At 37.9% G+C, this 13,881-nt stretch overlaps 1 protein-coding gene across 1 annotated transcript; it reads left to right on the top strand.

The window, feature by feature from the left end:
• Window positions 1–12,236: 12,236 nt before the first annotated feature.
• On the top strand, window positions 12,237–13,632 carry LOC111903976 (dof zinc finger protein 4). Its single transcript, XM_023899750.3, has one exon. The coding sequence runs from the start codon at window positions 12,612–12,614 to the stop codon at window positions 13,401–13,403; it is 792 nt and encodes a 263-aa protein (XP_023755518.1). The 5' UTR covers window positions 12,237–12,611; the 3' UTR covers window positions 13,404–13,632.
• Window positions 13,633–13,881: the final 249 nt, after the last annotated feature.

Raw genomic sequence — 13,881 nt, 5'->3', positions numbered from 1 at the left:
CTATCTATGGTAAGGATATGGATTGCTTTAAGAGAAGATTATCCAACTAGGGTTTAAGTTATAACCCTTAAGGAGTCTACAAGTATAAATAGACCCTATGGCAAAGGGAAATCGGCACTTCATTAAGAATAGAGAACCTCTGGCCGATTTCCTCTTAGCCTTTCTCTCCCAAATCATCCTCCTTGCTATTTGGTGTTTGTAAGCCATTAGAGGAGTGACAATTGTGACTCTAGAGCTCCAAGACAACAAGATCAAGCAAGAGATTCAAAGGTATGATTCTAGATCTGATTTAGTATAGTTCTTATACCTAATTAGTTGTTAGAAGTCTTGGATTCAAAGCATGTTTAATTAGAAATCCTAGATCCAAGCATTACGGTTTTGCATGCGCACATAGGAAAGTTCTTATGGCTAAAACCCATCAGTGGTATCAGAGCCTAGCTTGGTTTCTATTAAATTGTTGATTATTTGATCGAAACTTAACTGCAAAATTCGATTTTGTGTTTCTGAGTCATGGACTCGGCGAGTTCCATAGTGCACTCGGCGAGTTGGCCTGACTCGGCGAGTCCCTTGGTGCACTCGGCGAGTCCAAGCGTCAGGAATGGCCAGATTCGGGATTTCTTCATGATTATCTTATGGAAACTTACCTTAATCATATTAGATCAACCCTAATCCGATTTTTTGATATATATGAATATAATCTTGATCTAATTAAAGATATTTATCAAATAATAAAATATTTAATTTCCTTATATGATAATTAATTAATTATTTTGATTAATTTGGTAATTATCTTGCATGAAATCTTGAATAAATCAAATATACATAATTAGGAAATTAATTGTTAACTGAAATTATTTGTTATTTGATCCTCCATGTTTTAAAACTTGTCCTCAAGTTTTGAAATTTATGTTTTGTGATTAAAAGTTTTAATTTAGACAATTTAAATTTCAAACCCTAGATTTTAAAAGTTTAAAATACAACCCTATACTAGTATAATATTACAAGATTAATATATATGTGTATAACTAAAATGCTAGTCTTACCGTTAGTAGGCCTCATTCACGAAGCCGATCTATAAGGTGGATATAAGGTTGCGGCCTATAAAATGGCGCTTAATGGGTGTACACTCACACCCACCGCTTGCTTGATCGGTGGAGGGTCGTTAGCCGAACGGGTAGGATAGGGCAACCACATCCTCTCATTAAAACTATAATATGAAAAACAAAGTAACTACACGTATTTTTAATTTCCCAATCTTAGTTACTTTAGGAAAAGTGAATTGATGCAATCCCATGAAATTACACTTTGCACCCTTGCTAAGAAGTTAGTGGAGCGTGTGTGGTTTACCGGCACACTAATTGGTTCTAAGCAAAGGTGGAAAAGGGTGATTCATTGTTTATCATAGTTCGATGGAGCGTGTGTGGTTTACCAGCACATCGAATAGGTGATCGTTACAATGAAGGCACCGTGTGAATTTGCATGGTAATTCACACCCGCTTTGTGATCCTCGGTATCCCAGTCACAAACAAGAGGGGCATATCGAGATTTAAACATGCCATTGAATAGTTTCAATGAATCTCATCCGAACCTAGGAATTATCAATACATTTAGGACTAATAGTTAGGTTTTGTGGTGGAGAATTAGTGAATCGTCATTCACTTACCTTCATATTATTTGCATGTTGGATTACGGCATCCCTTTTCTAATATGTAAATATTGTTGTTGGATCCTAGCCCTAATTTTTCTTATTGGGTGATAATTAGGGATTCATATTCTAATCTATCTTTGTCCTTTCTATTTGTAGATGTCGAACGCAAACAACGCTGCTGCTAGTTCCTTCACATTGATGAGCCTTTGCCAAAAGGTCACCTTTGATAAAACGAACTTTAGCGAATGGATAAGATATATTCGCACCATTGCTCGCTATGAGGATAAGGAGTATGTCCTCGATGAGAAGCTCGAGAAGATTAACCCTGAAATCGCTACTCCGGCTGAAATGACCGCTTTTGAAACTCATGAGCGCGATGCAACGAAGGTACATTGCATCATGATAGCCACCATGAACTCCGAATTCCAAAAAGTCCTATGAGGACATGTACCCGTACGAAATTCATCAAGACTTATTGGAGAGATACCACCACAACGCGAGACAAGAGCGTTATGAGATTTTCACTAACATGATTTCCGCTAAGATGGGTCATGGAGAGTCTCTTACCGTGCACCTGCAAAAGATGCAAAGGTATGTCGACCGCCTTCGCAAGCTAAATGTTGACTTTGGGGAAGACTTGGCAATCGACATGGTGCTTCACTCTTTGCCTCCGAGCTACAATCAATTTAGGATGACCTACCACAAGAACAAAGAGGAGGTCACCCTAAGCAAACTCCAAGGTCTCTTGAGGGTCGCTGAGAGCAACTTCAAAGACAAGTCTGCTGCACCAACTCCCAATCCACCCGCTGCTCCTGTCTTGGCTATTGGTCAAGGAAAGGGAAAGAAGAGGAAAGCTTCGTCTAAGAACTATCGCAAGGTTAAAGCCCGAGATGGTGCCTCTTCTAGTGGGACCAAAGTTGATCCTGCTAAGCCCTGCCCTAAACCTAAGGAGGCAGAGTGTCACCACTGCCACAAGATAGGACATTGGAAGAGAAGCTGCCCCGAGTACCTACAATCCATTAAGGAAGGAAAGATCAAGCCGTCTTTCGCAGGTATATACACAATTAAATCTAACGATTCTAATCATGCTATTTCTTGGATTCTTGATACCGGTTGTGGTTATCACATTTGTTCTAATGTGCAGGGACTAAGAAGAAGTAGGAATGTGGAGCAAGGAATGATCAATCTAATCATGGGGAACAGAAGATCGTTGCCTGTGACCAAGATTGGAGTGTATTCTTTAGTGCTTAGGAATAATTTATGTTTAGATTTGAACAATTGTTGCTATTCGCCAGAAATGGCTAGAAACATCATTTCATTTCATGGTTTGTTTAGACAAGGTTTTAGATTTTCTTTTAATAATGAGAATGGTTCTATTTTGGCTTATCTAAATGGTGTCTTTTATTTTGAAGCTATACCATGTAATGGAATTTATGAAACTGTTATGATTGTTGATAACTTAGGAAATGATGTTTTAAACATAGATTCTTCCAATAGTATGGATAGAGCATCCTTGTGGCATTGTCGTCTTGGACATGTCAACAAGAAATGCATAGCCCAACTCCAAAAGGATGGAGTGTTGGAGTCATTCAACCTTAGGGAAGATGACACATGCGAGTCTTGTTTGCTTGGAAAGATGACTAAGTCACCCTTCACGAGTACGTGCGAGAGGGGTGATGGTCTATTGGACCTAATACATACCGATGTATGTGGACCGTTTAGATCAACCACGAAGGATGGGAACCGCGTCTACGTGACTTTTACCGATGATTATAGTAGATATGGGTATATCTACTTAATCAAGCAAAAGTCAGAAACTTTTGAAAAGTTCAAAGAGTTCAAGAATGAAGTGGAGAATCAATTAGGCAGGAAAATCAAGATGCTTCGATCCGATCGAGGAGGAGAATACCTAAGTCTTGAATTCCACGATTATCTCAAGGAGTGTGGAATAGTTTCACAATTGACGCCACCAAGGACACCACAATTGAATGGTGTGGCAAAAAGGCGTAATCGAACCTTAGTGGATATGGTTTGCTCTATGATGAGTCGTGCTTCACTACCTATCTCTTTTTGGGGGTATGCCTTAGAGACTGCCACCCATATCTTTAACCGAGTCCCTACTAAGAAGGTTACCAAAACACCTCACGAGATGTGGACAGGGAAAGCTCCCTCGTTGGCACATATCAAGGTTTGGGGTTGCGAGGCTTTCGTAAGATGAGATACTCACGACAAGCTCGAACCTCGAAGTGAGCGATGTATTTTCATCGGCTACCCGCAGAAATCCTTTGGATATCTCTTCTATAGACCGAAGGATAATGTTGTCTTTGTTGCGAGGAGAGGAGTTTTCCGAGAGCGAGAACTCATACACCAAGGAGACAATGGGAGGCAAATCGAGCTTTAAGAGATTCAAGATTCGATAGATGAAGGAACCTCTACCGCTGGCACTCAACCCGAGGAGGAAACTACGGTTGAACCGATTGACGAATTCTTACCTCTTAGATGTTCCGATAGAGTTAAAGTTCAACCCCAGTTTTATGGTTTTCATATTACTACCGAGGGGGACATGTATATTAGTGATGGTACACTAATAAACCTTGATGAACCTAATAGCTATAAGGAAGCCATGGCAGGCCCGAAGTCTGCAAAATGGAAAGAGGCAATGGATAGCGAGATCCAATCCATGTATGATAACCAAGTTTGGAATTTGGTTAATAATGTGCCCGGACGTAAGACTGTTGGGTGCAAGTGGATCTTCAAGAAGAAGACCGACGTGGATGGAAACGTACACACATATAAAGCGCGATTGGTTGCGAAGGGCTTTACTCAAACTCCCGGAGTTGACTATGATGAGACCTTCTCACCAGTTGCAAAGATAAAATCTATTAGAGTGATGCTAGCGATTGCCGCATTTCATGATTATGAGATTTGGCAAATGGATGTCAAGACCGCTTTCCTTAACGGAAAGTTGGTTGAGGATGTTTACATGGCTCAGCCAGAGGGGTTTGTGGATCCGAAGCATCCGAATAGAGTGTGTAAGCTTGAGAAGTCCATTTATGGACTTAAGCAAGCGTCTCGCAGATGGAATCTTTTCTTTGATGAGAAAGTCAAAGAGTTTGGATTTGTACGAAGCGAAGATGAATCATGTGTATATGTCAAAGCCAATGGGAGTATAGTTAGCTTCCTCGTTCTATATGTCAATGACATATTACTCATAGGAAACGACATCCCGACTCTGCAGGAAGTTAAGTCCTGGCTCGGGAAGTGCTTCGCTATGAAGGACCTCGGAGAGGCTTCTTATATTTTGGGAATAAGGATAGTAAGAGAAAGAAGTAAGAGACTAATAGGACTTAGTCAGAACACTTACTTAGAGAAGGTACTAAAACGTTTTAGTATGGAAAACTCGAAGAAGGGAGAATTACCGATGCAAAGTAATGCCAAGTTAAGTAAGACTCAAAGTCCGAGTACCGAAGCTGAAAGAGCAGAAATGAGTCGAGTACCATACGCTTCCGTAGTTGGCTCAATCATGTATGCTATGACTTGTACTCGCCCTGATGTAGCCTTTGCTTTGAGCATGGTTAGCAGATATCAAGGGAATCCTGGCAGAGCCCGTTGGATTGCGGTGAAGAATATCCTTAAGTACCTTCGGAGGACAAAGGAATGGTTCTTAGTCCTCGGAGGGAGTGATGACTTGAAGGTGCGAGGGTACAGTGACGCCAGCTTTCAGACCGACAGGGACAACTACCGTTCGCAGTCGGGCTGCGTCTTTACCCTGAATGGAGGAGCAGTGACTTGGAAAAGTTCCAAGCAGGAAACCGTAGCTGATTCAACGTGCGAATCAGAGTACATTGCAGCAAGCGAAGCATCGAAGGAGGCAATATGGCTGAAGAACTTCATTGGTGACCTTGGAGTTGTACCTGCCATAAAGGAGCCCATGGAGATTTTCTGTGATAATGAAGGAGTGGTTGCCTTGACCAAGGAACCGAGGGATCATGGTAGATCACGACATATCGACAGAAAATATCATTTTATCAGACATCGTGTAGAAGAAGGACAACTCCTAGTGAAGAGGATATCATCAGAAGATAACCCAGCAGATCCGCTTACGAAGGGACTGAGTAGTGTTAAGCACTTGCAGCATACTAGGAGTATTGGGCTGAAGCATGATATTAGCATAGATTAGATAGTATTAGAAACGTGTAATAGATAAATGTAATTAACATTTGATGATTAAATAAAGGAGTTTTATTTATGAGTAATGTTACTATCTTATGTTAATTGTTTAACTATTGTTTCATTTTGCATGTTTTGACTTCTAGAATAATTGAGTTTATTAAGACTAATCGAATTATTCAAATTGTCCACAATCGTTCATGTGTTGGAAGTAGATATGAATGAAGATTGTCATGAATTGGTATGTAGATTGTCTAAATGGTGTTAGACATAGCAAAGGGTTGCTGCAACATTCATGAGTGCTTATGAACTGGTTTTGAGCATTGGAACAAACCCACGCTTGCTGGAATCACCTTATGGAATATGATATAAAAGGGTGATCGCAAGACGATAATATCATATGGTCTTAAAACCTAGATATATGGTTTGTTATTTGTTAATTGATTGTACATTGATAATGCGAAAACGCATCAGTAACTCGGTGTTATAAAACGCATTGTTGTGTATAGTTGGTTAATGAATAAGTAAATGTATATAAGTCGAAGTTTATCTGTAACTTTTATTCCGAGAGAGTAAAAGCGATATCTCAGCCGCTCGATGATTTGATTTGACTTATGTGCCGGGCCCGGTCAGAAATGAATTAATGTGTTCGATTAAGTTCTATGTCGAATAAATTGGAGATCGAGAAACCTAAATGCTTGACTAATCATTCCATAGTATTGTCAGCATGATATCTAACAGAGGACTGTACGATCCCTTATCTAAAGGACAAGATTGATTAGATCAGAGTTTGACAGCGTCTTAGAGAGCTACGATTGCAAATCGAATTGTACTTGTGCATATAGTTGCTAGACTTATCCAAGTGGGAGACTGTTGGAATAGTGTCTAAGGCTGCAACTATATTAGGCAAGTATTTGACCCGGTTGTGCATGGTCCTTTTGGGTTGCCTTCACCATAGCAACTTGACAGGATGATTTATTATGAGAGAATAAATATTATTAATATATATTATAAGTATAATATAAAGAATAATAATATTTTTATTTAATTAATATAAGTCATAAATTAATTAAATTAATTTGGTGACTTAAAGAGATTAATTAAATAAAAAGGGTATAAACTGTCAATTGTTTGATAGTAATTCTACCTTAAGTCCACAACCAAACAAGGAACATGAAATGAGATTAAATGGATCATTCTGGGGTTTCACAATCCTAATTGTATACAACTTTGAAAGCGTGTACTTAGCAATTAACTGAGCCAATATCAATTCCAAGTAATACATAGCATCAAGTTTCACTCGGCTATAAGGCATCACGCATATCAGGCAACTATATCATATGATTCCTAAAGGTATCCCTAGCCCTAATCTAGCATGTAATTCTCATATCAAGCATACTACTTATAATTTCCTTAATTTGAGCTTGGCTGATTGCACACATCGCACACCCCTTTTTACTTAATAAAAATCTTTTCATAATCCAATTTCTTTTTTTTCTTTTTTTAGAAAAAGATTATCATTTCCTTAATTTGATTTATGCACACCCGAGAACATGCCCGAATCCCTCAAACCAAGGCCCTGGTACCAACTTGTAACGTCCCGAAAACAGTGATAAACTTTTTCATTTGGAAGTTTATCAAATCATACACAAATCATTAAAAATCAAACACCCAGTTATAATATTCAAAACATCAGAGTACAATTATTCAGAATGTAGAAATCATGAGGGAAGGATGTTGTGCCATCACGTCCGACTCTTCCCTTTCGAACCAGAAGTACTTGAAACCATAGACATAAACTATAAGAACAAATCTTAGTGAGTTCCCCAAAGTACCACATACCAAAACATACAAGTGTCATAGGCTACCCTCATGGTCTTTCCTTGCAATGTCGAGGGTCGAATCCCAGTCTTACATACAATTGCCAGGGGCCAGATCCTAGTCTTTCATACAATTGCCAAGGGACAAATCATGGTCTTTCATGCAAGTATCATAGATACAATTAGCATTCTACATAACAAAGTAATGGGTCGGCATTGGTGCCTTCGACCCACAGATATAGTGAGAAAACTCACCTCACAGACAGATAAGCAAACTGAATAGCACGCCGCTCCGAGATCAACTCTACCAGTAAACTTAATGAATTCGGTGACACAATCTCAGTATACAAATCAAAATACCTAAAATACCCCTAGGTCAAACCCTAGTCAAAATCCAGGTCAAAGACAATTGAGTCAACCGAGTTGACTCGGTGAGTACATTTGGTGTACATAAAATGAATGTGAGGCGTAATACTTGGCTGAACAGAATCGGGGAGTTGACCACGTACGCGCAACGTACCCCTTGGTACGCCTAGCATACGCGGCTGCTCTCAACTTTATCCATTAAGTGCTTAATCCTTAAGCACTTACGTCCAAAATTCGGATCTAGACCTTAAAAGGTGATCCTAACCATAAAGTTTCCAACTTTATGGTTTTGCATGGCTATTAAGACCTTAATAATAAAAACCCTAGCTTCTTGACCCATTAAGACAACCTAGACCACGCATGGGAAGAAACCAAGGTTCTAAAAAACTCGTCATGGCTCCAAGGCTTGTACATGCCGCCAAGCTTTACCGAAATGTTGTCTTAACTCATATATGTGTATAAAAATGAATAATAGTTGAAACTGCATATAAAAATATTAATTATATATACAAAATTTTCGCCTTAAGTCACGCCTTACAAACAACATGGTTTGCCAAGGCTTGGAAAAGCTTGAGGCTTGACATTGTCGTCAAGTTACGCCTTACATTATTTAGAACCTTGGAAGAAACCAATGTCCAAGATCACATTTTTATGACATAACATACCCTAAAACATCTGAAAGGACAACTCAAGTGTTTTGGAGTATTCCATACTCACAAAGATCAAGAATTCAAGATTGGGACAAAAAGGTGTCAACTTTAAGCTAAAACTATATCCAAATGAAATACTCATCAAGGTTGGAGCTTTATATCTCCAAAAGATGCACAAAGGTAAGTAGATGTTGGATCCAAGGCCTTGAGTGAAACACCACAACCTCAAGGTTCTTCCTTCTTCTCCAAAAGCTCCAAAATGACACCAAAAGGCTCTCCAAGCTTCACAAGGCACTCACACACTTTAGGATTTCGAAATAAGGAAGGGGTTGAAGATAAGAGGGTGCATGAGGCCATAAAGATGCTTAAATAGGTCCAAACCCTAATAATTAAGATTTGCACCCTGGCTACATACGTCCAGTGTACGACACAATGCCAAAATTACGGAAATGCCATTGGGAACCAATCTTGCAAACAAAACATAATTCAAGGGTTAAAAGAGAATACCTGAAAAATTAGATGTTACAGCATGTGATGATTTTGTAACTGAGAACTTGAGCCGCTTCCTCCTGCATGTTGTCGTAATCTAATGAACAAATCAAAAAAAACATGGATTTGAGATCAAATAGTTTGAAGGGGGGATTGAGTCGAGTACCCAGCTAAAAAATTGGATTCATTTGATCGATTCGATTTGGGTGTTCATCATTTTTGGTTTAAAGAACATAATTAATGTCTTGGGGCTGCAAGCAGGTGTGGGTTTGGTTGGAGATGATGAACCAGGGGTATCTTTGTACGAGAGAGAGAGAGAGAGAGAGACCTTTCGTTTATTTATTTATTATAAAAAAAGTTAAAAAAGAAAAGACAAAATTGCAAAAATGGTCCTTATGGTATGCACATTTTTGGGGTTTTAGTCCAAACCCCGAGTTTTTTGGATTCATGGTCCTTTTGGAGTGGTTTGTATGTAGAATTGGTCCCTAGACTTAACTGCCGTTAAAAAGGATCCGTTAACCCCCTCATGTGCCTCGTACGTGAGGGTAAATCCGTCATTTCATATGTAAGGGATCATTTTTGCATAACCATTTTTTAGCTTAATTCCTTTTAAATATCTTCACTTCTTCCCCAAAGTTCGCTAATGTTCCAGTAACTGATTCAGGTAGACAAGCTGCATTCAGGTTGATTTTAGCTCATTATTATAAGCTTTGGGACTCTCCAGTGATGGATTCTGTGGTGGAGATGATGCTCGGAATAAGAACCTCCTTTTCTTGATTGGAGTGTGTTCTGCCTTCTCACTGGAGTGACACCCAAGAACAAAGACTCCCAACTTCAATTTTAGTAAAAGAGTGTTTAGGTTGCAACTTACAACTAATAAGTTTCTGCAAAAAGAGTATGATTATAGTGAACATCGAAACATTACATTTTCTGATTCAGAAACATGCATATTTAGAACTTTTGAATCCTTAGTTAAGTTAATTGTGTTTGAACTTTGAGGTCTCTTGATGAAATCCTACAACCCTTTGAAACTTTTGTCCAAGTAAAGTCTTAATTGATTAAGCTAGTAAGTTCCAAAACTGTGCTAAGAAGACAACTTGAAGAGCTTTTTCCATTAATTGATGATCTTCCACCACAATTTCTGCAGGATAGTGTTCCATTACGCCTTTTGCTTGATGTGTTAGTAGAGGTTGAACCCCCAGTGCAGGTACATAGATGAATCTGCAAGTCCATAAACAATTACCTCCATCAAAATGTTGTAACATCAAAAGTGTGGTAATGGAATGTTTTGAGTGATTGCAACTCCCACCATTAGATGTGGCCCCTCATTGTTTGCCTTTGAAGATAGCGATGTCTGTAAAGCTTTGAAAACCCAAGGTACTCAATCCACAGCCTGTAAAGCATCATAGAAATACATGATTAGATGAGCCAACAAAGAAATTAATGCAAAATGGATTATATATTAAGTATTTGGGGCCAAGAAATGCAAAAGCTGACAAGACTCCTGAACTCTTATGGATAATCCACACTAAAAGAAATGGCATTGTAAATCAAAGATGAAGCGTTTGGAACAAGACACTAATCACTGAGGATCTAAAGCATAAACGAACTGCTTTCAAAGAGAAGCCAAGTCTAGTTGAGTTGTCGGCTTGCTGCATATTCAGGCTTCCAAGACAATCATGTGAAACATATGAGTCATAACATAACAAGATAAGCACGATTCAAATATGCCTTCAACTGAGAAGATTCTGATACATGTGTTAGCATTTCTCAAATCTCCAAATGAGTAGAAACGAAATGTTGAGGATGATAAAAATTAAAGAGATAGCAAATGCATATTCCATGCCTTGTCTCAAACAACTTCAGATTGATTCGAGTAGAAGCCATGGATTTCAATACTTAGTAACAAACAAACATTCTCCATTCAAACCAAGGAGATTTACAGAGCTCTAAGGAAACAAATAGGTTATGTGTGGTCAAGACACTGCACGCCCTTGTTGACCTGTAAATGTTGTGAAGCGGAGCATAACGTTTCAAATGATGAACATCTAAGGAGATTAGATCCCTCAATGTGCTAAAACTAGGTAGAAGAAAAATGAGAACAGCTTCCGTGAATATCAAGCTCATAGCAATAAACCACAGATCCACCATATCGACCTAAAAAATGGCATAGCAGATTGATGCTTATGCCGCAGATGAACAAGCAAATGAGATTTCAAAAAAATGAGTTCGCTGAGGATGTGATTCCACAAAAACATAGAACCATTGTTGTAACAGAGCTCAAGAAGAAAAATAGTAGAAAAAAGAGACGTTGGGGACGTTAGGGAAGAAGATAGCAGGCAGCGAGGATATTTAAAAGGAATTAAGCCCAAAAATGGTTATGCAAAAATGGTCCCTTATATATGAAATGACGGATTTACCCTCACGTGCAAGGCACATGAGGGGGTTAACAGATCCTTTTTAACGGCAGTTAAGTCCAAGGACCAATTCCACATACAAACCACTCTAAAAGGACCATGAATCCAAAAAACTTGGGGTTTGGACTAAAACCCCAAAATTTTGCATACCATAGGGACCATTTTTGCAATTTTGTCAAAAGAAAAAAAAAAAAAAAATATATATATATATATATATATATATATATATATATATATATATATATATATATATATATATATATATATATATATATATATATATATATTGATGGTATTTTAGTCTTTTCAATTTGGGAATAGACATTTTCCACATACATACATGATCAAAAGGACCACAAATCCAAAAGAATTGTGGTTTTGACCAAATTCTTCAAAAATAATGCATACCACACCGGCTATTTTTGCAGTTTAAAAAATTTCTACTAGTGTAGTGGAAATGACCAAGCTTAATGAATTTTGAAACCATAAAGATTATTGGCACAATTTTTTCAAAATCAGGACTAAATCAACGTACAGGTGTAAACCATGGGGTCCAAAAGTGTAATATTTTAAAATCACCCGTCAAAATTACAATGGGAAACAAGACATAAGTTTCTATTTTGATCCAAAATACCATTTCATTTCTTAACTTCATTCTGTCATTTAGAAATGGTTCTTTCAACCAAAGAAATTTCTTCCATTACACTAGCAAGTCAAAATCCAATATACATTGAGTTTGATTTGATTTGAATATCAGATTTTTCGTATCCAAACCAAAATCTAAACACCCCTATTTTGACCTATGTCCAAATAGCTAGCAAGAGAGATTCTTGACACATGCTTACTTGTCAATTCTCATCACCTTCCTATACATTCTTGATTCTTCAACACCCCCCACCCCCTATTTCTTCCCTTATATCCTCTCACTTCACACTTTGTTTTTTTCTCAACCAAATACAACTTCTTTTCCCATACCCTTCTCCTCAGTTCTCCCTTTCATCAAATTCCCACCTCAAGTTTCATTATATATATTATAAATACATAGAAACAAATGGGGTTGAGTAGCAAACAAGTTTCTGGTGATCATATTGAGCTCAACTGGACTCAAAACATGCTAACATCAGACACCATACAGTCTTCATCAAACCCTCGTTCAACAACATTGAAAAGATCGCTACCAACACAACAATCCGATCTTGTAAAGTGTCCACGATGTGATTCAACAAACACAAAGTTTTGTTACTACAATAACTACAACAAAACGCAGCCAAGACATTTTTGTAAAGCTTGCAAGAGGCATTGGACCAAAGGTGGCACTCTTCGTAATGTCCCCGTTGGTGGTGGTCGGAAAAACAAGCGGAGCAAACGACCTAACACCACCACAACTGCCGCCACAACCACTGTGGATCACAGTTTAGGATTTAATGGTCACAAATACATGTTCCCAGATGATAAAGGCTTGTTCTTTAAACCAAATGACAGCGAATTCGATCAAGTTTCTTGGGATTTTAATGGCGGATTCACCAGTTCCACCACCAGTATGCAACCAACTCCGCGTCAAAGTTTAGGGTTTTCGATGCTGTCAAACATGACCTCCATGGATACAACCTCTATTCCGATCATTCCAACTTCTTTTTCGCCATTGTTATCTGGTTTTAAAGACGATTCAACCCTCACCACAGCAAGAACGATGGTGCAAAATTCTGCAACAGTTTCGCAGCCATGGATGCAGGCTCCAACCACCAGCAATTTCTTGGAATCAAATTACTGGAACTGGAATGACATTGATTCAATTGTTGATGAATCTGATCTTAACAAGCCCTTTGAAGATCCACAAGTTTGACAGTAAATGGAGGTGAGATTGAGATTAAAATTAACCAAATTAATTTAGACGATTTTGTTTCAGGGTTTTTGTAAGTAATTAATGGGCCGGTGTGTGGATGTATAGTTGTATACTGTTCTTGAAGCTGTGGTTTCTTTTAGTATTGATCAGCTTCATTGGTTTAATTATGGGTTTTTGTTGGTTAATTCATCAACTATATATGAAATATTTTCTTTTACCATTGTATTCATTCATGTAACATATAATTTTTAAACAAATTATGCAAAATTGCTATTTTATATAAACTGTGAACATAATTAGAGTATTTCCAATAAAAGATTTTTTTAGAGGTCAAATATTAGTAATCTAATTTTTTTTTACCATTAGAATGAGTTGTTTTTTGATCAATAATATCAATCATTTTTTTAGTTTCATGTTTTGTACAATTAAGTATTAACACATTTTGTTTAGTCCTCTTATTATATTTAACTTTTAAAGT

Source organism: Lactuca sativa, chromosome 7 (assembly GCF_002870075.4).
Source record: "Lactuca sativa cultivar Salinas chromosome 7, Lsat_Salinas_v11, whole genome shotgun sequence".
Classification (NCBI taxonomy): Eukaryota; Viridiplantae; Streptophyta; class Magnoliopsida; order Asterales; family Asteraceae; genus Lactuca; species Lactuca sativa.
Note: the sequence above shows the minus strand (reverse complement) of the source record. Positions and strands in the feature narration are given on the sequence as shown.

Coding starts and splice junctions, on each gene's coding strand:
- LOC111903976 (XM_023899750.3), top strand. CDS start 12,612: ATGGGGTTGAGTAGCAAACAAGTTTCTGGTGATCATATTGAGCTCAAC.